Genomic DNA, 25,561 nt, shown 5'->3' with positions numbered 1-25,561 from the left:
TTCAGAAAATATCCTTTTGCCCATGCTAAGTGATGAACGTAAAATTTAAAGAGAACTTAGTTTATGATGTGTTTTAAAAGCAATAACAAAAAGTAAAGACAGAATCAAGAAGTTTTAAGTTTCAAAGATAAACTTCAATGCAAAGAATTACATCGACATGATCTCATGACTTGACATAACTGAAACCCTCCTTGCTAAGACATGTTTCCAGTAACTCTCTCAAAGACTTTATACAGAAGGCACCTGAAGCTGAACCAAATAGTAAAAGGACTCAGTTATTGACTTTTTCCAGCTTCCTTGTCACACACAAGCAGTGGAAAGAGCTGTGAAACTGGTGGCCGAATCGACTCAAAATGTCTGTGGTTCAATCGCAAGAGAAGGATACATAAGAGCAAAAATTGACTCACTTGTGAATATGCCAAAATTTAATTTATAAAAACAGTTTAATGTGGCAATGAAATGGAAACAAGCATGTTGCAGCTGTAAAATTTGTAATCATTAAGGATACAGAAGTAAGAAAGCGTAAAATTTGACATAAAATATTTGTTTTTATTATTATACCTTTATTATGAATCATCTTTCGTAACATTATATGAATGAAAAATTCATGAAAATATTTTATCAAAGCTTATAATTTTTCAATTTTTTTACAAACTTTAAGCTTTTTGCTACACCTCGAGATTTTGTTATATTGCAGGATGACTTTTATCTACTATTCATAAAATAAAATTTAAGAAAAATTTTTAAATGTGCTTCTTAAAAATTTTCATTTTTTTTCAATTTTTTTTACCAGTTTCAAGCTTTTTGCGGCATCTCAAGATACTTTAATATTGCAACCAAATTTTAAAAAATTGTTTTTGATCCTAAAAGGCAGCTTTTTTGCACTATTACCAAATTAAAATCCTTTTTTTTTTAAAAAGCCATTTTGTTCCATCCTACTGAGAATTAAATTTACTCATATTTTGCTGTTACATTTGATCGCCAATAATAAAGTGGTTAATGAATCAATTGTAGTAGTTCAGTGTTGTTATTACTGTGCTATCTTATTTCTGAATAAAAATATTTATACATCTAATATCATTTAAGATAAAATTTAGTTTTTATTTAATAAGTGGAAATTAAACTTTCACTTTCAGATTTATTAAATTCAAACTGAATATGCTAATTATTTATTAGTTTTCCCTACTGTGTGTAGAATGTGTTAGTTATAGTTTTCAGCATTTAAAAATAAGTTTATTAATGTAGTTTTTCTTGACAAGTTGGTGAGAACAAGGCAAATATTTTTTTGGACGAGGGGGGGATGAGAAGTTTAAAATGCAATTCTAATGGTGAATTAATAATGAAATTTTATTTCAAAAATACTTTTTGATATTTAATGTATAAATGTTCTTGTATTATTAATGTTTAATATCAGCTTTTCAATTAATTTTATTTTTATGTGAAAAATAGAAGATTCTGGTGTCCAGGGAATTATTTCTTTTTACTATGCTTTTAGTGAAAACATACATTCTGTGCAATCTTTTTTCATAAATGACAAGAGTGAGCATTTTCATTATGTCCATAACTTTGTGAAATTCATGCACCCTAGTTACTTATGTTAATTGCATGTTAACTGAAAATTTGCTTGACTTTTCTTATTGCGCACGAAGCTTAATCTATACAATTCAAAAAATTGTTTTAGTCTGTTGAAATAAAACCTACATGAGTTCATTCAAAGTTAAGCAGGATATATATATTTTTTTAAAAATTTTGGCTCTGTTTCTCTAGACAACCTGTTTCCTTATTATGATTATGGGTTTGTTTGCCTTTAGTATCTTAATGATTTTCCAACTAATTGCATTAGTTAATACATTGATAATTGCATTATATAATTTTAAACATGTTGACTAGAGAATTGATATATATTAAAAACATCAATATGAAATATGTGCCAATCATTTATAAATATAACCTGTTTTTGAATCTTTATATAAAAATCTGATTTTATTGAATGTGAATATTACTTTCACATGAAGCAAAATAAACATTTTTCTCCAAGCAGTAAACAGAATTTTTACAATTTCACAGAATTTACAAATTTTTCATGTGGTAAATAAGTTTTGAAATATCAGCAAATATTTGCAAAATTATGAATTTTGGAAATAAAACTTTTTTCAATCATACTAATAATCATTAGTGTACAGAATAAAATATTAATTTCCATTTGATATCACTTTAAATTACTGACTATTAGTAAAAAAGGCAATTCAGAAAAAAATGTTAAGGGATGAGAGATCAGCCCCTCTTTCTCATATTTACATGCTAATTTTTTGGAAAGTTTTAAAAGGCTAATAAAATATGATTTATTTGAATACTTATTACATATAACTTTTTTTAAAAATAAAAAAATAAAAAAAAAACTTTGAAGCAATTAATTTCTTGAAATGGTATAATTCTTAGACTAATAGAACAATATTCGAGATTTTTTTAAAAAAGAATAATTTGCAGTTGAATAATAAAAATAAAATATATAGAGCTAAACCAAACCACATATTTGCTTATATTTTAATTAATTTTATGATTAATTTTGGTGCTAAATATCATTTTTATGTTAGTATTTCAACCACCAATTGTAAGCAAATGCATCAGCTTTATACAGCAAAGAGACTGCATGTTTTATGGAATAAGGTTTTGTTATGTGACATATTTAGAGTTTTTTATACTAAAGGAAAAGTGCCATTTTATTTAATTCTTCAGAAATTGTTCATTTTTTGATAATAATTCACTTATTTTATACTTGAAGAATTTTTTTTAATTATTATTTTAGAGGAAACTCTTGTTAGAGTTGATATTGGATTAAATCAGCGAGAAATTGATTTTTCCCATGCTACAAACACTTACTTATCTAAATCACAACTGATGTCTTTGGCAAATGATCAGACTTCTGAACAAGTGATTTTTAGAGGCACAAGAACTAGGACTAAATTCTCATTTTCATTAAAAATGTATGCTGAAGAAGTGAAGGTAATATATGTATTTTTTATTTTGGTAACAAATTAATAAATTTTATTGAAATGAAATTATTGCATCCTTTATTTTACTGTTTCTATTGTATTTTAGAAATGGCTAAAAGAAGCTGAGGATGAAGAACAACGTCAGAGAGAATTATTGCTCAGTCAACTTCAACAAGAGCAACTTATTCAAAATAATCTTTCTGAAGAGTATTTACAAGACCTACATGATCGTACATTTACAGTGTAATTTTTTAAAGTGCATTTTGAAGATTTAAGAACTTTTCTAAATATATAGAATGTGCTTTTACTCTAACTTATTATGAAACAATATTTTTAACATCTAATGAACGATAAATTTTAACAAAGCCATGTCTTGTAATTGTGTATCTGTATTGAAGCTAAGTTTTTCTGAGCTTTTTCGTTTTTATGTATATGAAAGCTATACTGCTGATTTATTCTAAGAAGTTTTGATAAACTTTAAACATAGATCAGGCATATTAAAGAATATCATTTTTACATATTTGCTCACTATGGCAATACAGGAATTAAAAAGAAGGAAGGAAAAAATGGCTTATAAAAGAAGTTTATCATATAATTAATGTGTGGAAAATAATAATTGAGAGTGTTCAAAGTTTTAATTAATTGTTATTAGCAAATTTTAATTTTTGAAGTCCATATTGACATTTGTGCATGTAGGTCACTGCAAGAGAAATGAGGTATTACAATTATAATATTGCTTGCTCAAATTCATTGGGTCTGTCACTGCATTATTTCTGTATGATTCCATCTTACTATTGCTGTGTCTTTAATTTATGTTACCAAACTTATTTCTGATCTAAAACTATTTCTATTTTCTATTCATTTGACAATCTTACAATATGGTTTTATGAAATATTATTTTTTCATATGTCTGATCAGTTTTTAAAGATTCTCAAAATACTTTCAAATCACAATATATTTAATGAACAGAACAAAATTGATCTGATTTCTTTGAAAGAGAACCCTGATGTTATTTGTAACAATTGTGAAGTGTATTTTTTTAAAGCTCATACTCATTTATTTAGAAAAGTTTTTCTCTGTCACATGAGCTATAATAATTTTTTTTTTTTATTTATGTAGGAATTCACCTAGTCAGTGAGAGATCTTAATATTAACTACTTTATAATTATTTCTGTTCTTGAGCAAGGTACTCTTTTAAGATTCCAAATGTATGACTTATTTTATGTTTATTGAAATATTGTGAATACTGTTTGTGCCTTTAAATCAAAGTAAATTAGGTAGCTTATTTTAATCAGATTTTAAAGATGATATATAATAGTATACTGTATATATGAGACTAAAATAATGTATTTTTGATGTATAGATAAGATAAATATTTTCTTTGTTAAAAATTTTCATGTGCATTGTTCATGTGTTGTGTAATTTATGCTGTACAGTTGTTTGAGTCATAATTATGTGTTATGCATTCATCTGTTAATTTTCTCATAATGCGAGCTTTGAACTATGTAATAGCAAATCTTTTATTGGAAGATTAGCTTTTGTCTATTTTTTTAAAAAGTGTGGTTGAAAATTTATATTTTTTGAGGGTTTATATAATATATATAAAACAAAAACTGACAGCAGTTCAAAATCAAAACCTATTGACTGCTATAGTTAATGAAGCATTAATTGCTTATATTTTAAAATTAAACAAGCAGACATTTAATGCATTATTTTAAACAACACAAGTGGTTGTATTAGTATAATTAATACAAAATTATATTTGTCTGACAATTTTTATTTTGCTTATTTTTTTTTTGCAAAGAAAAATATGCAACTTTTTTTTTCCCCCCCATGAAATAACATGCTATTATCTTATTGGGTAAATATTGGCGTTAGTACATGATGTTCTCTAAATAATGAAATTCTTTTTAAGCATTTGCTGTTCAATTTGTTAAGAGCATATTTATTCTTATTTCTACCTAGTTTTTTATTTATTTCTTTAATAAAGGATATAAGGGAGCAAGTTTTTAATTAGCCTATCATAAACTATAGAAAAGTACTTTTTATAATCTGATATCTATTATATTTTCTGTTATTTCTGTTTCAAAGGATGAGAAATTGAAGTAATTGTATGTTTATTTAAAACTCAATTCACATTTTTTTTATCATAATCATTTGTTTGAATATGTAGAAGATAAAGATCAAAATTCTTCTTCAGAAGAATCTTATTTACTTAATGAGGTTTTGTAAAAATTCTATGAATTTCATTTATCTAATATTTATTATTTCTGAGTATTTATTAGTTACTGTTATAAAAATCTGCAATTGTATCCTAAGGTATGAGATTTATTAAATTAAAATGAATGTTTCATTTAATTTTTTAATTATACTATTGTATTACTTAATCATCTGTGTGAACTACATATATGACATCCTCAAATAGTCGACATAAGTTTACAGAATTTATTTTTGAAAATTTTTGGAAGGACCAAAAAATTTTTGCCCTTAATGAGATGGTTATGATTTAAAATAAAGCTTGTAATGGTATATTCTTGAAATTATTATATTTTCTGCACATTTATGCAACATGTTTTAATTTTGTAAATTCTGAATATGTGCATTGTATTTTTCTTGTAAATTATCTCTTCTATATATTTATATTTCTGATTTTTGTTTGAGATGAATTTATTTTAAATTTTAAAAATTATTTACTACAGAAAGTTGTAAGAATTTAAGCATGGAATAGCATTATTTATATGCTTGTATAATTGTTACAAAATCTTATAATTTATCTGATTTCGTATTAATTTTCGGTAATTTGTATGCTTTTTAATGCCAAAATATTTTTGAATCTCTGAGTTGTTATTTGAGCAGGATGAAGGAAGTATTTTGAAATGAGATTTTGAATGTAATTCTTTTAAATTTATATTTTTTAATTCAAAATGTATTTATTAATCTATTTAAAATATTTTTAAATCTAAGAAATCATTTTTGAAATGTTTTAAGAGTAATTTTACTGATCTTAAGATAGTCAAAATTTTTATTTTACTGTGTGTTTCAAGCATCATTACCAAGTCTTCTTCTTGCACCATAAAATTGTATCATTCACTCAAATCAACATTTGAAAAGAGAAAGGAGAGAAGTAATGTTAGCTTTTATCAACTTGAGACAGCCATAGCTCTAACTATGACTCTTGTGTCAGAATACATTTGAGCTCGTTTTTACCAAAAATTCTTTCTTATAACTTGTTTCATTATTTTTACAGCAGAATATGAAGTATATTTGTGATTTACTAATTATTTAAAGAGCATACTAATTTTAACTGTATTAATTTTTACATTAAAGATTTCTGACTATAACTTTTTTCAACCTATAACCATCTCAGGTAGCAAATTTTCTGAATCTTTGAATGTACAAATAAAATTATTTCGATCATTTTCAATGACTACAATGTGATATTTGCTTACTCATAAATGTTTAATTGTTGTTGTTTGTACATATAATATCTTTAAATAAAGCTGTTATTTTCTCTTAGTATAAAAAGTGTAGTTTTTATATTGATTCAATTTTGAATTAACCTAGAAGTTTTATTTATTTTTCAAATTTATTAAAAAAGAACACATTAAATCACAACATCACAGGTATTATACTTGCATTTATTCAAACTCAAAGGTTCTTTTATGTAGTTGAAAAAGTCTAATGGTTAGACAGTTCTATTCTATTAAATATTATTTAGATGCCCAATTTTTTTCTATCATATTTACTTATTTATTTTGTTCTTTTTTTTCTGATTAATTGGAATTTTTAGCAAAAAAAGTAGTTCTCATATATATGAAGTTATTTAAGAACCAAAGAATATCAGCCTGCAGTTTTTGCTTAATATAGGTGGGGTATCATATTTTATAAATAGTGAGAGTAATTCTTTGATATATGCTGTTATTTGGTTTAGTGTATTTAAATACTTGATTTTGAAGGAAAGTAAGTTTTCCATTTCACATATTATGCACCACTCAGTTTAGTAAAATTTCTGGTTTTGACTGATTTGTCAACTCTTAACATTTGGAGAACTTAATTTGATTTATAATTATTCTGTGTTGAAATTATAAGAGGATTATTTTGGGACATATCATTCAATTTTGATCTGTGTTCTGACAAAGAAAGAAAAGACAAGACTTGCAAGATGGCTAATTGATCTGGTGAAAAGGGGGGGGGGTCTGAAAGGTATTCTAAGACTAGATTATTATTTGTTATTTATTGATAATTCTTATCGAATGAAATTTAAATTTGAAACCAATGAAAATTAGTCATTATTGCCAGTCAGAAAGGTGACCATAAGTGCTTTTGCATACACATTAAGTGGCAGAATGTTTACATTTAGATTTCCGTGAACTCAAAAGGACTCTTGGATCACAGCACCATATTAGAGAAATTCTTTCAGTTTTGAAGTATGGCTGTCATGCCTCTAGTTTATGATGGATATTCTATAAATTGTGCTGGGTATTTTCCACAGTATTTGTCATATTTTTCTTGTTGATGTACCCGGCATTGTTTCAGATTGAAAACCCTTTCATTTATAATACTTTTTAAGTATAAAGTACTTATGTATAAAATAATGTGCAAAATACTTTAAATAAAAAAAAAAATAATAATTGAAAAAAAAAGTTGAGCAGAAATGAAAATGCTATCGTTGAAACGGTAAAATTGTGAGGTTTAAAGAAGTGTAAAAACATTTTTTTTTTCTGGAATAATTTTCTCAGGAGTTAGTATGGAAAAAATGGCAAAATTTTAGTTAAATTTTATTAGTCTGAAATTGCTACTATCAGACATGCCTGAATTCCTCACTAAAGATTCACTTTTTTTTAGCATTCGTCTGAGTGATTGATTTATGCCTGCATTTTAGCATCGTTAAATCGCTACTTTAATGTCAATAAAAACGTTGAAAAATAACGTATAAAATAAAAAGAATTTTAAAAAATTAATGAAAGAATAGATCATAGTCTTACTTTTAGCTTGCAAAGAAATGCCTTCTTTATTTCAAAATCATTTTTGTTAAATTAAAAAGAAAAAAAATTAAACAATTGAAGGAAAATTTGCACAGAAATAAAAGTGATATCGTAGAAAAGTAAAAGATTTGAATTTTTAAGAAAGAATATAAAAATATTTTATTTGAAGTAATATCCTTCTAAGTTACTAAAGAGAATTTTGAATAATTTCTGATTAATTGGATATTTTATTAAATTTCAAATTTTCAAAAATTAGCTGCATTATTTCTCTTGACTTAAATAAGAAGTGTGCGAAATCTGGTGAAATTCGACTCTGTTATTTGAGAGGATATATGGACTATATATAGCCACAACGACTTTTATTATTTTCTCGTATACGAAATATGCAAAGAGAAAGTGCTGTAGTTGTCGAACTTTAAAATTTTGTTAAATTTCAGATCTTTCTGAGTCCAAAAAACAGAATTTTGGATATATCTTTCGGTGAACAAAGTAACTGAGAAATTCTTTGAGCCTAAACGGCTAATTTTGAATACGTGTTCACCATACATGCAGATTCTTGTCAAATTTTGAATGATCCGAGAAGAGGAGAAAAAATCCAGATTTGAAGAGATTTCAGAGAAAGTCCGAATATAAATGAACACAAGTGTAAAACGTAAAGAGTTAGATATATAAAATTCGGTACAGAGATTTAGCATCTGAAATATAGATCCATATCAAATTTGGAACCAAATTTGTAAAAGGCTTAGAAGGGGAAGGGGTTGAAAAAAAAAATATTTACAATTAAATAGTAAAGATATAAATTGTGAAAGTTTACCGGCTGTTTCAAGCTAAGACAAAGACTCGCCAATGTGATGTTTAATTTCAAAGAATTTTTTTTTTTTTCTAAAAGAATTACAAAATATATTAAACGGTAGAAACCAGAATCAATATGAATTATTGAAGACGACCAATTGTTGGCACATTGATCTGTTTCAAAAATTTGAATACTATATCATCCAAATGAGGTTGAATAAAAAGAGAAAAAAATGAAATCTAGTAAATCGGCAAGAAAAATAGCTTTGGTGATTGACTACTTCTTTATTAAGCTGTATGAAATAGCATTTATTTTCCATTCTATTCTCTGCATTATGATATATCGACTACTTGCTTTTAAAATGCAAAAATATTATCTTCTTCCTCTCTTCCCGAAGATTGAATTCTGGGGCATCTACATCTCCTTTCTTACCCCTCACTTAAGCCCCGAATAACTCCAGAAGAATACATGACCATAATATGGCCATTCCTGTCGCATATGTCTGCATATACATTTGGTCGCACTCAATATAAAGAGAAGGTACCTGCTATAGAAATGTTGTCCCTGATAGAAAATTAATGGGAGGGTTTTGTTGAATTAATTAACTTACATGAGTCCCATTGTAATATATCATGCGGAAAATAGACCTTTTCTGTTAAAAATCGATAAATAAAAAGTTGTGGCGACATAAATCATAAATATTTTATTTAAAACGATTATTTTAATAATTATAAATTTTATTTTGTCGCCCGGGTCACCAATTGTTGGGTTCGTGTGTCAACAAAAATTAAATGCAGACAAACTTACTATAAAACTAAATCTTATTACTTTATAGATAATATTATCAATTTACATCAACTTATTTTCATTCAAAATTCTAGCATCGTTTTTAATACAACAAATTAAAAGTCCCAAAAAATATCACTGTTGCCAATCTGAATTTTACAACTATTTACAAAATAAAATTATAATTATTAAAATAATCGTTAGCTACTTTTAAATAAAATATTTACGATTTATGTCGCAACAAAGTAATTTTCAATTCACTCTCTTTTGATAAGTGACACAATTAGGGTGGGACGGCAGAGCATGCGTCCTGGTTCCATTGCTAGGAGGCACAAAATTGTGGAATTGGTTTGTTAATTTGAGAGAAAACTAATTTTTTACTCTTGTTCTTCACATCCTCAAAAGTTAAAGTGATTCCTGTCAAGTGTGGGAGAATATAAAGAATACAAATGTTTTTACAACCTGAAAACGAACTGGACTGAGTTTTTCAAAACAAATGACTAATAGATATTTTTAACAGAGGTTTATTAACCAAAACTCCGTGTCTGAAAAGTTAAGGTAAAATTAAGGCTGAGGGGGTGTGCACGCCTTTCATAAGATCTTTTTTCCCACTTGATTAAGTAAATTGTATGCATTCTCTTTAAAGTAAGCTTTCAGTGAAATGCATATTTGGCTTATATTTTAATATCATACAAAAATTTCATACAAATAACTGTTCCAATTTCTTACTTAAGCCCTTTTTAAATGATTGAAGTTATAATGAATCAAACTTTTTTAACATGTTTAGTAAAATTTCATTAAAAGCTTTTGAAACAGTATTACATTTACAAAAAAAAAAAAAACCATTTTTATGATATGACCTTAGAAGCCTTTTAGATAAAAAAAATCCATCAGTATTTAATTTTAATTATGCAATTATATCTTCAAATCCGAAGATCTACATCTGTTGTCTGTCTGCCTTTTGGTGCATTGCAAACTGGACCGTTTGACATAGAGTTAGTCAATTTGGCACGAATATTCTTTGGAAAATTGGAATGTGCATTTTCTCAAGCTTTTAAATAGGATTCTAATTAATTAAAAAGTTATTGAGCTATCAAAGTTTTTTAGTAATAATATTATTACATAAAAGTAATTTTTACAACATCTTAAAGCTCTAAAACCTAATTATCTTTCCAATGATATAAATTTAGAATGCATTTTTCTGCAATTTTATTGAATTTTTAAATATGATTTGTAACTGTAGTTCTCATTGTTAAAATTTTCATCAAGTTTCGAAATCACTTGTTTTTCTTCTATTGATTAAAATAATTATATATAAAATATTTTTTAATGAGGGATTTTACTTTGTAATAAATTATTTGTAAAAACATGTAGTAAATGATTTCATGATATAAGAAATTTAGGGCTTCTTTTTCTCTCTGTATAGTTTTAAGCACCAAATAATTTTATTTCAGGGTTAGATATGTCATTTATTAAGGGTACATGGGTTATTTAAAAGATTTTTATACGATAACTTCTAAAACTATAGACATTTCTAACTTTTTACTCCCCAACAACTTATCAAATCTTATTTTAAAGGTTTCTATGGCTATAAATTTGTTATTCATCAATGCAATGCAACTAGATTAAATATGTAATTTTTGATCATCAAATAAATGTAATTACTGCAATAATCATAATGACAATTCAATAGCTAAACATTTTTATATAAATGAAATATGATTTTTTGCCAAAATTTTTTATAGATATTGTTACAAACCTGTAATTTTGCTTCCCAGCTCGAATAGTGTCATCATAAGAAAGACCGTTGTACATAATCTGTATTGGATGTTGTCGGATGCCGAATAGTGATCCCAGAGCTTGGTGACAAAATTGGGCGACTTGGCGACGAATTTGCCGACAAAATGGATAATACTCGAAACTCAGAGAAATTTATCGATCCGTGCATTAAGAACCGAGATACGCCTGCATTGGTCTAGAAGATTTTAGCCCCGGGTGCCGGAACTATAAAAAACCGGCACTCTCAAGCTGTGTGTGTCGAGTTGCCGACAAGTAACGAGCCTTCCAGAGAATAGCGAAGCAACGGCGAATTATCAGCGTTGTGTGGAGCGAGTACTGAACTACTACGTGCCGAATTCTGTTGTCTACTGTGGAGGCAGCGTCATATATTGCGTGTAGTATCAAGCTGTGAGAAGTAGTGAGCCGTCTAAAGCAAGAGACAGCGAGAAGTTCAGCTGTTGGAGAGACGGTAGAGCGAAGCTCCCAGGATCACCTCTCCTGCTGGATTTTGTCTGGCCGCTTCGTGTGCTGTGGACGATTACTACTTATATACGAGATATTTTTAATGTAAATGAAAAATTTAGGTCTTAGCTATGACTGTTTTTTGTATTTTCTATTTTCTCATTGTTGCTTTCGCTCTACGATTTGTTTACTTTTTTTGTTTGGTTTCAAACTTCGGAAATACGAATATGTGGATTGAACTGCATCAGTAGTGCTGTTCTGCAATGGACTAAAACTTCCTTTTTGTTCAGATTTTTTTTTTTTTTTGCATGTATAATGTGTGTAGGTTGTCTACATCTGAAAACAAAGGATAACAGCCATTTGTTGCTATGTATATTTATTACCGTCTATTCTTTTTTATATTTTTCCATTTAATTCCTAATTGCTTGTAACTATTAATGCTTCAGTACCAAAAATAAAAGAAGTTCAATAACCATTAAAGTTTGATAGCATTTTAGGGAATTGAGATGAGCGAAGGATAGAACCTGGGACCTTGTGGCTCGCAGTCCAGTAACATAACCCGGATACAAAAACACATGCTCGTGTAGCGTAGTTGTTAACTGGCTTTTATGCTATTATATTATATCATTATATTAACTGGCTTATATGCTATTATATTACAAATCTAGATATAATCATAAAGATATTTTTTTAATAATTTATACAGATTACAGAATTATTTTTCTATCATACTAGAGCAATAAATATGAATCGTCGGAAACGTCTTATAAGACTTAAATATATTGTAATAAATAGGCTGACTTCTTAAAACAATTTTAAAATAACGTCGTTCAATTAATATATTTACAAATTTTGTACCATTATTGTTGGATATTTTGGCTTCTAATGTATGTTATTCTCAAAAACATAACAAATTACCAAAAAAAAAAAAAAAAAGAATAGAATTTAACTGTAACCTCCTAGCATTTGTTTACTTCCGCGCAAATTCAAACCAATTTTTCCGTTCTTATGTTCTTCATATGCTATTAAAAACTTTTATGTCATAATGAGACCAGTGTAAGTTTTAAAACCTTCTTAATTTTTTTATTAATTTGATTTTTTTAAGTTAATATTTATCTTAAAATACATTCTTCTTAAATTTTGTAACTCGATTTGAAAATGTCTGGTTAACGTTTTTAACGATTGATAATCCTTCATTATAATTAAACGGTACTTATGTATTAAAACTGTATTCCATTTTTTTCATTCCTTTTTTTCATTTTCTGTAATTTGAAGATAATTCAATGAGAAGTACTTTTTTTATTTCAACTTATTTATTCTCGCATTATTAGAACGGTTTATAGAATAGGAATTAGGTAGAATTTTACTTTTAAATTTTATAAAATATGCAGAATTTAAGTATATTAATTTTTCTCCAGTACTGATTATTTAGAAATTTTCAGATTTACTTTTAATTTTTTGATGATTTGTAAATTGTATTTATCATATTCAGTAATAATTATTCTTGATAATACGTACCTATCTGGCGAAATAGGTAGAACATATCTATATTAATTACTTAAAAGGCAAGAATTTTTACTGCGGATTCTGTAGACAAAAAATTAACACGCTTTTTACTCTTAAAAGAATATCTTTTGACAAATTGAGTTAATAACATGCTCAACTTTATGGAGGGCAGGGTTGAATCACAAGATTATTGTTTCTAGAATATCGTCTGATCGTTACTCTTTTCATATGTTTCTGCTAAATATTTTTGTCAAGCTTTTATGGAAGTATGATATTCTAGTGGATGAAAGCGAAATGAACTAATTTTTAAAATTTTGAGATGACATAAAAAAAATATTTTGTTTTATAGTTTTGAAAATTAATGACAAAAACAACAGAAAAAAAAATATGCTCAATAAAGCTGCTTTTCTGATATTTAAAATAACTGAAATATGCAGTAAAATGAGATGAAAATACATTTCCTTTTCAAAAATGTTTTCATACTGAAGTTGCTAGTTAAAAAGAACTGGAAATTATTATTAACCATTTTGATTTACTATGTTAGTCAAAATAGTTTCCTTAATTATTTACTAAATATAATGGGAAATGTATGATTTAAGAGGCCACATTGTCCCTATATATTTTAAGTTTTTAACAATATATATTTAATGATATATATGATGGAAACTAAACGATTATAGTTGTAATCTTTGATTATAATAAAGATGATTTTGTGTGTGTCTTTTTATTGTTAGCATTATACATATGAGATTGTTTGATTCAGAAATACTAAATTTGTGTCATATATATTTTGAAAGGTGAGATGGGCATCTTGGAGAGATTTTTTGGAAACTTTAATTACAATTTTAATTGAATAAATTATTCAGCATAATTTTTATATTTTTCTCTCTTTATTTTTGAAAATATTACAGTACAAAAATTTTTCTTATAACATCTTAAAGTCTAAAAAATTATTTTTTCAATGATATCTATTATTTTACCATATTTTTTTCCATCTTGTAATAAAATTTAAAAAAAAAAGTATTTTGAGTATTTATTCCAAGAATGTATTTTATTTTATTTGCCTTCAGTGACCATTTGGCTCACTGGGAATATTGGTTATATTTAATTTTAGTTAAACCTTTGAGAAATGTGAGAATTTTATGTTGGACCAGAGAAATTTTATTGAATAATCCTCTCAGATGTTGCATAAATTGTAAGAGATACTATGTAGAACATATAAAATAAAAATGTTGCACTATTTCTTCATATTTTTAAAAGTTTGGTTTTAGCAAAATTATTTTTCATTAGTTAAAATTTAATCATTTCACTTTTAAATTTTAGAGATGACAGAATGTTAAGGAAATATAAATATAAGACGACAATCAACAGAATGTTTTAAGACCTCTGAAATAGTATGAGTATTAAAATTTGAAGCTTAAAAATAGCATTAAGACAAAATTGCATAAGATATTTAATGGAAAATTTTAACAACTTTTATTCCTGTCTTTGAAAAATGTCAAAGACAGCTATTATGTTTTGTATTACTTTATAAGTACTTCTTAATATGCATATAAATACTTTATTTAAAAAAAAACTAATTTAAATTATTATAATTTGTAGTTTTAGACAGCAATATTTGTTTAATCTATTTTTCACCCTGTTTTTTTCCTTCTCTTATTCTTCTTCTTATTTTTTCATGTTACGTTTCAGACGACCTAAAACACCAAGGAAGACAGTGCCAAAGTCTAAAGCTTCAGCAAAAGACCCCATTCTAGTTTATTGCCGTATCAGACCTTTAGAAAATTCTTTTGATCAAGTTTGCATTAAGGCAAAAGATGATACAACTGTTGCTCTCTTTCCTCCTGATATTTCTCAGAATGCAAAATCTTTCAAAGAAGTAAGTTATGTGAAAACAAATCTATATCCTTTATCATTTTTACATATTTGAGTGGAGAGGGAGAAGGTAAGTGGCTGCTGAGATATAATTATTATTTCACTCCTGTTGCCATTTGCTGATTAGCAAATGTAAATGTTGTATATATGTTGTATAATAATGCTATTTTACAGTATAATGTTATTTTATAATTGCATTGGCATGTTTATTTTTAAAGAAATGCCTTTTATGAGTTTTGGGTCCTTAAGGTTTCTACTACCCTGGTCTAGCCTCTCCCCTCTAGATATTTTATCTTGACGATGTTTAAATGTTTTAATTTGTCTTATAAACCATCATATGGAATAAATGACATTTTAGACATTCTTGTCTTAGAAATGTTTTTTTTTTTTTTTTTTTTTGAGCTAAATAGATTCAGAATATTATAACGTTGAAGTTTCTTAATGTTTTTATTCTCATTATTATTGAGCTTTAAACACAGAGAATACCTCTTGAAGTGACTTGATTGTATATCCTATGTTTCTGCTGTTGAATCAAACTCTCTTTTTTCTGAGGTTGTAAGGATATACCTGGCTGAAATTTTCTTATTTTATTAATTATGTATTTTTTGTGTAGCCATGATGAATTGTTTATTTCCAGGATGACTATTAAATCTGTTAGTTTATAGAAGTTGTATGTAATATATATAAGTGAATTTATGTGGTTGTTTGTTTTATAGATTCATTACACATTCCAATATGTATTTCCTGAAGCAACAACTCAAAAGGAACTCTTTGAAAATGTTGCTTATCCATTAGTACAAGACCTTCTGAATGGCAGCAATGGTATGAGGGAAACTATTTTTTAATTCATAATATTGAATAACTTAGAATGTTCGGTTATAATTTTATTACTTATATCATCGCTCTTTATCTATTCTTATTCAATATGATACTAATGTACTTTGAAAAACCCATTAAAGGCTTTGAAAAACCCATTAAAGGCTGCAAACAGTGTAAAAAAGAATGAATGAAAAAGGAAAATTAATTTTATTAGCTCAAAATACTGTATGATATTTCCACAATGCTATTAAATATTCTGATTTATTGCACAATATCATGTAGATGTTTAAAAAATATTATTAGGAAGCTTTTACTTCAGTGATTCTAATTTGCATCTCCAAAAGAATAATATTTTAGGTATCAAACTGTTGATAAATTGCTTCTATATTATAACAATGATTTAATTGTATGAGTATAAAAATGAATACTAAGATACCTAATTAGTATTTAAATTACTTAAATGCCATATACAATACATTTCTATGAATTTCATCATTTTTGTAATTGAATTTTATCGTTGTAGAGATTAATTTTTTTATGTAATAACTCTAATATTTCAAGCACTTTTTTTAATATAAATTTACTCATTTCATTGTTAAATTAATCATACTTATTCTACTTATCAGAGTTTACATTCGGTAATTTCATTATTGAATGAAATTCAGCTTTATTTTGTACCAAGCCTGCATCTTATGTTTAAAGGAAACTGTCAAATAATGGAATTTAGACATTAAGTCATCTTAATAATGAGTATATTGATGCAAAAATATTTATGTTCATTAATTTATGATGTCTCCCTTTTTTGCTTTAATTGTATTCTAGTGTTTTTATTATATTCTAATTTCATTTAAAATTAGTAATTTTGATAATATTTCAATTTTTATCATTTATAAATAATTTTTTTTTTATTTTCTGAGATTTTTTTGAAACATTTTTTTATTGTACAAAATTTGATTAAAATTTTATGTATGTCAATAAATAAAGCTTTTAAAATCAATGCTAAGCTAAGTATTGTATTGATTTATATAAAATTCATTTATAATCATTTTCACACTTTTTTTATTAGGTTTGTTATTTACATATGGGATTACTTCATCGGGGAAAACTTACACAATGGCTGGAACTCCACAAGATGGTGGTCTTTTGCCAAGAACACTTGATGTCATTTTTAACAGCATTAAGGATTACCAAGCTGTCAAATATGTAAGTAGATTTTGAGTCTATGTGTTATTTTTTCCTATTACATTTTTGTTTATTTGAAGATGTAGTTTAATTTTATTGGAATTCACAATTGCTTCTCATCAAATAATGACTGCAAGTTTTTTTAAAACTATTATCTTATTACATAAGATATACATATTGGCCTTCATTACCTTAATCACCAGGAGTGGTCTCCCGAAGCTTTCTGATATATTCTCAATAAATATGAATTTGTGTTTTAGATTATCAATCCAAAAACAATCAATGTGAAATTCACCTACAAAATATTTACTGAACCTATATAATAAAACATACAAAGTATTTAGAGAGCACTAATGCTGCTAACAACTAAAACACAAATGAACTTAACCAAATAAAAAATAAAAATAAATATTAAGTTTAAAGCCAAAGAACTAAAAAGAATGTGATCTTACTTGGATTTAAAAAATTTGGAAATGGTTTTGCTTGTTATTGTATAATTATTTTAATTTTGTGATACTAATTTTATCTCCAAAACCTCAATTTCTTGGTATTTTCGGGTCATGAGGGGTCAATTTGTTGGACGAAAGTCGGAACCTTCACAGAACAAATCGCTGGTTTGTATCAGTGCCTGAGGGTGATCGTTGAGAAAGTCTTCCGGCCAGATTCATTATATCTTTCTTTTTAGTTCTCTGGCTTTAAACTTAATATTTATTTCTTATTTTTATTTATATTTGGTTTGTGTTTTAGATGTAATTTTTCCTTACTGATCGAAATGAAAGTTTGACACAGAATTGCAATTGCAGTCACAAAATCATATAAAAACTTTGATATATTTAAATCATTACAGACTGACAGATGTTCAACCCCTTGTTAGATTTGGCTCAACATTTGATAGATATAGGTGTAATATAGATGTTAGGGACCAAGCAAATACCGACTGTCTAACTGAAACATTTTCTCCCATTAAACCTAACACACATTACATTTTATAAAAATGTACATAATTTGTAAAAAGTACTCTTTTCATTGAAATGAAACTATTTTTTAATCTGTGTCAATAAATATATTTTCAATCATGATTTAAAAAATTAAATAAATATACTTAATATTTAATACTAAAAAAATACATATATTTTATTATGTTTAATAGTACTTGAAATAACACCAGACTATTGTTGCAAAAAATAAAAACATAGGAAAAAATAAACATTCACGATTAACATTTTAAAATACTTTATAAAAATTCTAATAATTAATGATTCAAAACTGTATGTAATATCCCAGAAAGCAAATCAGTATAGAGATCAACATTACCTAATTTAAATTCGTTGGCATTATCTCATTTTTTTACCTTGCTTCGTGCAAAATTATTTTACCATAAATAATTTAATATTTTGTTACTGTTATTGAAAAACTCCATAGAACGATCATTCATAAATTTACATACTATCCTGTTAAAAAGATAAGCATGACTGCACAAATAAAACTGAAAAAATATAAAGTCTTTATAAGAATAACATCCTATTGAAAATGGGAGTACAAATTATGACAGCTACATCAAAATGAGCACCTATTTTCCTTATACATTAGGAAATTCATTTTTTTTTTTTATATATTTGTGAAAATCTAATAATTTATGGACTCTTTCTAAACCCCAAATTGACCTCAGAGAGAGAAATGCTAATGTATTATGCCAATCTTTTAATAAAAACTTTTATTAGTAATGCCATCCAATAGAAATAATTTCCTTACAAAAGCCTAATGCAAGGCTGTAGAATTTGGTCCTGAAGCAAATCCAATGCAAACACTCATATGTATTGTTTTTCCCAAAGGGGTTAGTTTAAAAAATATTTAAAATGTTTCTTAACTGATCTAATTTAACCAATTAAATACATTTAAAATCTCTGAAAGTTGGATCGAGAATTAAAAGCAGCACAAAAAAAAACTATTCAACTTTTCTAGTTTTAACTGCAAATTATATTCATATAAACTTTTCTAGTTATTCTTTATTAAATGCAAGCTCTTTCCTTTTTTAGATATGCATATGATTTAGACTCACTATCTTGCCTTAAGATGGCAACAAACCAGAGTAAATAGCAGGGGGGAAAAAAAAAGCACCCTTGATTAATCTGTTTTTTCCCTTTAGATAACATTCAAACTATTTATATTTTAAAGTATTTTCAGGAAATATAAAACAGTGCACATTGAACTCGTACACTATATTAACACACAATATAGTCTATTGTTATAACTGATTATACAACTGTGAAAAGAAAGAACTAAAACAAAATAACAAAAACTTCGTATGCCTTACAGTTTTAATGTACACACAATACATTGGAGGATAATAGAAACTGCATATTTCCTTATACATCTCTTACTTCTATAGTGAAATAAATAATTTATTTTATTATGATAGATTATTTTGAACTTGACCAAATAATCAAGCATCTACTTCACATATAAAATAAAAGAAGGATTGGTTATATCATGTACTTAAACACAGTTATACAGTTGAGGTATTGTACTAAAGATTTCTTTATTGTGCTCCTAGGTATTCAAACCCGATAAACTTAATGGCTTTGATGTACAATCCAGAAATGAAGCATTGTTTGATCAACAAAAAGAAATTTGCAAAACTCCAAAAACTCCTAAAAGGTGAGTGCAATGGTAGCAAATGTTATTTTTATTTGCTGTCATGTGCCTTATAGTAGTGCAATTCAAATCTATATATAAAAAAATTTTAATTTGTGAAAAAAAGGACTAATTAACAAAAGGAATGTTATATTGAATATTATCAAACAAAATCATTTTCCTTGCTTTGCCGCTCTAAATTATATAAAAATAAATTTGCAATTCAAATATTGCTCGATAAAAGAGAAGACAATTTATAATATGATGAATAACTATTGTTTACAGTTATTATTGTTATAACTATAACTATCTGTTTTTACGAAGGAAATTCTTTAAAATATTTAGTTCTAAGATTTTTAAAAAATGATCTGATAAAGATTCTATAATTTACTGCCTGCATAATTTCTTTGAGAAAGATATTTATTTACACAGATAATTTTATTGATAGGTAATAAGAAAATTAATTTACCATTACAATTAAGACTGAAAACTCAATATTTATAAATAGTTTGTAGTGTATCTTTCATTTAAGAAATCAGTTTATAAATTCACAAAGGAGGATTTTTTTTTCGGTTTGTAAATTTTGTCTGTATACTGTTAAATATTTTTGAATTACTAGCTGCTTTTAGTATCCATATTGATCCATCCTATTAACAGCATTAATTTAATCATGTTAACAAACTATGAAGAACTACTACTTATTACAAAAAAGTAAAAGTACTATTTTTAGTTATATTTTGGCAATAAGCATAGATTATCCTGATTGATTAGCAATGTTTGCAAAATAAAGAAATTGTCAAAATCAGTCTATTTATTGAAAGTGGGGGATTAGTATATTGTGTTATACTTCAGAATTGGATGATGATAGGGACAGATATCTATTAATATTGTATTAAAGATTATGATATGAAATAAAAGTTGGTGAAATCTAAGGAAATGGTAAGAATGATATCTAAGAATGTTTTCAGAGGAAATAAAAATTAGTAAAAACCAAATTTGATGGTGGGATGTCAAATAATGGAGTTAAGGCCTGCAAGCTCTATCTTGTTTATTTATTTATTTATTTATTTTATTGATAAAGAATGTACAACCAAGTAGCGTTTTTATGATTTTGGTTGAAAATAAGGGCTGTAAGGGTGAAGTGACCGTTAATGACATATTTAAATGTTACGAGCTTTCCTATGAAACAAAATGTGGAAAAATGGGTACGAAAATAAATGTATCGAAACTGGAACTGGAAAATTGGACCTTTGTTTTTTATTGTTTTAAATATATAGATATATTGCCCTAACTTTTAAGAATAGAAACATTTTTTTTTAATGTAAATGCTTCATTAAAAGTTTGTAGTTTGATAATTTCATTCATTAATAGTTTTAAAATTGTAGTTTTTAAACTCCATTTGGTTGCAACAGTTTTGTATTATTCACATATATATTAAAACAATTTTACTTAAAAATAAATAATATTTTTCTTATTTTAAAAATTAATTAGAGTTTAAAAAGGAAATATTATTATTTAGATTTCTGTTTGATAGCTTACAATATTTTAATATATTTTCTTATCTATAGGAGAGAAAATGTTGGTGAATGGTCTCAAAGAATTGCAGATTCTACCATTATTGATGATGTCTGTCCTGATATGAACTATGCAGTGTTTATATCATATGTGGAAATCTACAACAATTATATTTATGATCTGTTAGAAGATGCTACTTTTGACCCAAAGCGGAAGTAATTATGTTTTTATGATTAAATAATTATTTAGAATTTTGTAGAGATTATTTTAATTTTATTTTAAACCTAAATAAAGCTAAGCATAAAAAAGATAAAAATGAATAATTTAAAATCATTTTACAATTATTTAAAATATTACATGTAATTTGAAATATTTTATTTTTTGAAGAAATACCAAAGTTTTAATTATGTGAGACAAGAATTTAAAAAATAATAACAATAACCTGTTAAATTATTATTAGGTGTAAATAAGAGATTAGTGACTCATAAATAATATTTGTTATTAATTTAACTAATAATATTAAAAAAATGGGAAAAAGCAAATATAAAATTCAATGCAAAATATTTTTTAAGATGGCAAAACTATTCATCAATAAGTATCTTTTTTTAAAAAAATTTCTTTACTATTTCAGCTATTCAATTAACAGTAAGTGAGATTAAAAACACTGCATATTTCTTAATTTTTTTATTCTTTAATGTCTAGCAGTAGCATAAAAAAAAACTTTTTCTTTATTGTAAAAAGCTTTTGTAATTGCATTTTCAATTATTATTTCCTTATAATAATAAATATATATTGTAAATATCTAAAAGTGTATTCAGTTTTAAAATGATTGATAGCTTTGGGATATTTTTATGCTCTTCATTTCTAAGTGCATGTAATTTACTAGATCCAATATTTTAAAAATTATTTTTAACTTTTATTGTTTTTTTTTTTAATCTAATGCTAACTGTTGAAATTTCTTTGAGTGGTAACATTGATTTTGAGAAGAGGTTATAGTTCTTAACCATGATCTATTAAAAATTTATAGTTGAAACTATTGTGTCAAAATTTAATTTAAATTTAACTATACAGTTAAACATATTGGTCCTTTTTTTACATTAAAAAATTTAAAATTTCTTTTAAAAAAACAGCAGAATTTGCTTGCCATTGTCCTTTCCATGATGAATGTTGGTATCAAAACCAATCAATCAAAACCAATGTGACATAAAATAAAGCCTCAAATTAAAATAAAAAAATTAAATGATTGTGATATTTATTTTTTATAACAATTATGTAGGTTGTTTAATAAAGACTACTGTTTATTAATCATAAGTTAATAAACAGTAATTATCAATATTTATCACCTAAATTATGACTTTTCCTAAAATACTCCTATTACATGCAACTTATTTACCTTATCTTTTTTTCGAAAAACATATTCTGGAAGCCATTTTTTCATAGGTCTTTTAAAATTGCCTTTGTAACTTTTACCACTACCTCCAATGATGGAAAAATAGTTACTCTGGAGGTACTGCTTCAAATTTGCACAAAGAAAACAATCGTATGTTGCTAAGTCAGGGTTATATGAATGTTGAAGAACATATATGGGATTGACTTGTATGCTGAGGCTCAATGAAATATCCAGTTTTTTTAATGGGTTTTAATGTGATGCAATGTTGTTCTTTCGTTGTCATAGTATTAGTGTTGATGCTTATTTTGGTTAGAACAATCACTGGAGTGCAAGTTCAACCTTTCTTCAGAATTGATTGCTTTCTCATAATCATATTAGCCTTTTATAAACAATTGCAAACAACATTTTTAATTATAGAAAAGAAAACTAGTTTTATTTCTGACTAAGGCACATTTTCCTTACATTATCTTTTTCACAAATAGATTTCTATTATCTAAATTGCAAAATATTGTTATAATTGTAGGAACTTCAATTCAAAGATGTTGCGTGAAGATTCTGCTCACAATATGTATGTCTTTGGAGTTGTTGAAAATGAAGTAAAAACAGTGGATGAAGCTTTGACTCTCTTCTGTAAAGGACAGCAAAAAAGGAAAGTAGCTAACACAGCTCTAAATACTGAATCAAGTCGTAGTCATAGCATTTTTACTATCCGAGTTGTTCAAGCTCCTTTGGATCCTCAAGGTGCCGAGATATTACAGGTAAAGATGTTATTTTATATAGGAATAATATAAAGATTATTTTAATATATAATCATTGAGTTTATTACTGAAGATTTAAGACAAATCTACTATTAAGTTCCTTTATTATATCATGAATATGAAAATATTATTTAAATTGTAGTTAAGTATTTGTCCGAGTATCTTTATTTTTAAAGTTAAGTTCAGAAAGCAAGATATTCACCTATTATGTGTCAGTGTAGGAAGAATATATCTTAAGTTTTTGTAAATTATCTTCTATTTCTTTATTTACAAAATAACACTTTTAATTTTTGAAAACTTGGGAGATTGAAGCAGTTTTTTAATATATATATATATATATATATATATATATATATATATATATATATATATATATATGTTATCCATTTGGTAAATAAAAGAAGAAACTTGATTAATTTTCAGATTTTATTTCTGTTCTGATTTTCTTTATTAATCTTTTTAATATATATATATATATATATAAAAGATTAATATTATATAAAAAGATTAAAAAGATTTGTTACATTACAGTTCACTTAATTAATTCCCAAGTTTTTTTCATGTTATATATAAGCCGTGTTTTATGTTATATTGAAGATCACTTATTATCTCTTCTGTAGGATAAAGATCAAATTATAATAAGTCAACTGTCTCTTGTTGATCTTGCTGGCAGTGAACGGCCTCTCAGAACTAGAAATACTGGACAAAAATTACGAGAAGCAGGTATATAATTTCTTTAATGAGCGTTTTATTACTGAGAAGTATTAGTTGACAACCTATTTTTTTTAAAGTTTTGAAATTGATAATGAAGCTTGTTTAAGTAAATGAATAATTTATTAGAATTTTTTTTTAAAACTCTTCATTAGATTTCTAGTATAGTTTAGCAATGCTCATTATCTCTGTAATATGAGAATTGTTGAGTTTATGCTTAATGTGCTTTGAAATAAATAGTTTGAAATGTTTCTCATTGACTCATTGAAGTTTTAAAGTTCACTTTATTTTCTCTCTAATCCATCCCGGGAAGGCATATTTATTTACAAGAAAGCATGGACAAGACATGTCCACTCAAAGCAACAGATTAGTCAGTACAAGTTAACAACAGTTAGATGTGGCAACAAAGTATTACAGCAACAGTTAGAAGTGACGTAAAAAGAGGGAGAAACAAATTATCCCTGTCTTATATACCGTGATGTTTTAATAGGAATTTCCATGGCATGTTAATCAAAAAGCAAGGGAAACACAGGGATCTTTTAGAAGAAATTGTCAAGTTAGTGGTATTTTGTCCCTTCACTCAGAGTGTGGGAATGTTTAGGCTTTTAGCGGAATCAGCAATTTTATAAAGTTTCTATTGAATTAATTAAGTAGAGAAAGTGGAAGTGGATCAGGAAAGAAGAGAATGAAATTACTATGGGCTAAATTAAGATAAAACTTTGGAAATTAATTTGGATTAAATTAAGAGTTTAAAATATCATTATATATATATATATATATATATATATATATATATATATATATATATATATATATATATATATATATATATATATATATATATATATATGCACTTTCTTTTTAATATATATGTATTATAATGTACCAGTATAAATGAAAAATATATTTAGAATGTTTTATGCTTTGGTTATTAGCTCTTCATTTAGGATGCATTGATTTTTAATCAGAAACTGCTTTTATGGTGATATATTCGTTTTTAGATTCTTGTTTATTTAATACATATATGATAAGGTCAGAAACTTTGATCTATTATTTATTGCATTTATCAAGACCATACATTATCTCATTTGTGTGATGTCAAAAATTTGTAAAATTTGCTAACTAAGCTGTTATTCTATCCAACTGGCCATTGATAAAAATTGTATGGTTCATCCCTAATATTGTGAGATCATCAAAATACTCAAAATTGTAGTTTAATAATGGGCCTAACTAAAAAGCAAACATTGCTTTGCCTAAGAGTATATAGTAGATAATGGGTCTTAAATCTAACAAAATAAAGCTGTTATGAGGGAGGTCCGGAAAGCAGAATTTCTTTAGTTGAATACAAACACAACTAAAATCTTAAATCTTTT

The 25,561-nt window shown here is 26.0% G+C and overlaps 2 protein-coding genes across 5 annotated transcripts in view; both read left to right on the top strand.

The window, feature by feature from the left end:
- Positions 1 to 6,472, top strand: part of LOC129968799 (two pore channel protein 1-like) — a 34,595-nt gene extending 28,123 nt beyond the window's left edge. For 3 of the 4 annotated variants that reach the window (XM_056083052.1, XM_056083054.1, XM_056083055.1), the window contains exons 23-24: positions 2,807 to 3,003; positions 3,100 to 6,471. In XM_056083052.1, coding sequence (XP_055939027.1) covers positions 2,807 to 3,003; positions 3,100 to 3,240 — 338 coding nt within the window. In that variant the 3' untranslated portion in view covers positions 3,241 to 6,471. Of the gene's footprint in view, positions 1 to 2,806; positions 3,004 to 3,099 lie in introns of all 4 variants that reach the window. The other variant, XM_056083053.1, reaches the window with a different exon arrangement.
- Positions 6,473 to 12,738: 6,266 nt separating this feature from the next.
- LOC129968809 (kinesin-like protein KIF23) overlaps positions 12,739 to 25,561 on the top strand; it is a 34,227-nt gene continuing 21,404 nt past the window's right edge. The window contains exons 1-8 of the mRNA XM_056083072.1: positions 12,739 to 12,854; positions 14,997 to 15,183; positions 15,896 to 16,001; positions 17,065 to 17,201; positions 19,735 to 19,838; positions 21,383 to 21,544; positions 23,243 to 23,477; positions 24,098 to 24,200. Coding sequence (XP_055939047.1) covers positions 12,844 to 12,854; positions 14,997 to 15,183; positions 15,896 to 16,001; positions 17,065 to 17,201; positions 19,735 to 19,838; positions 21,383 to 21,544; positions 23,243 to 23,477; positions 24,098 to 24,200 — 1,045 coding nt within the window. The 5' untranslated portion in view covers positions 12,739 to 12,843. The remainder of the gene's footprint in view (positions 12,855 to 14,996; positions 15,184 to 15,895; positions 16,002 to 17,064; positions 17,202 to 19,734; positions 19,839 to 21,382; positions 21,545 to 23,242; positions 23,478 to 24,097; positions 24,201 to 25,561) is intronic.

This window comes from Argiope bruennichi, chromosome 5 (assembly GCF_947563725.1).
Source record: "Argiope bruennichi chromosome 5, qqArgBrue1.1, whole genome shotgun sequence".
In the NCBI taxonomy this organism is placed as follows: Eukaryota; Metazoa; Arthropoda; class Arachnida; order Araneae; family Araneidae; genus Argiope; species Argiope bruennichi.
The sequence above is the reverse complement of the archived record's forward strand: the minus strand, read 5'-3'. Positions and strand labels throughout refer to the sequence as shown.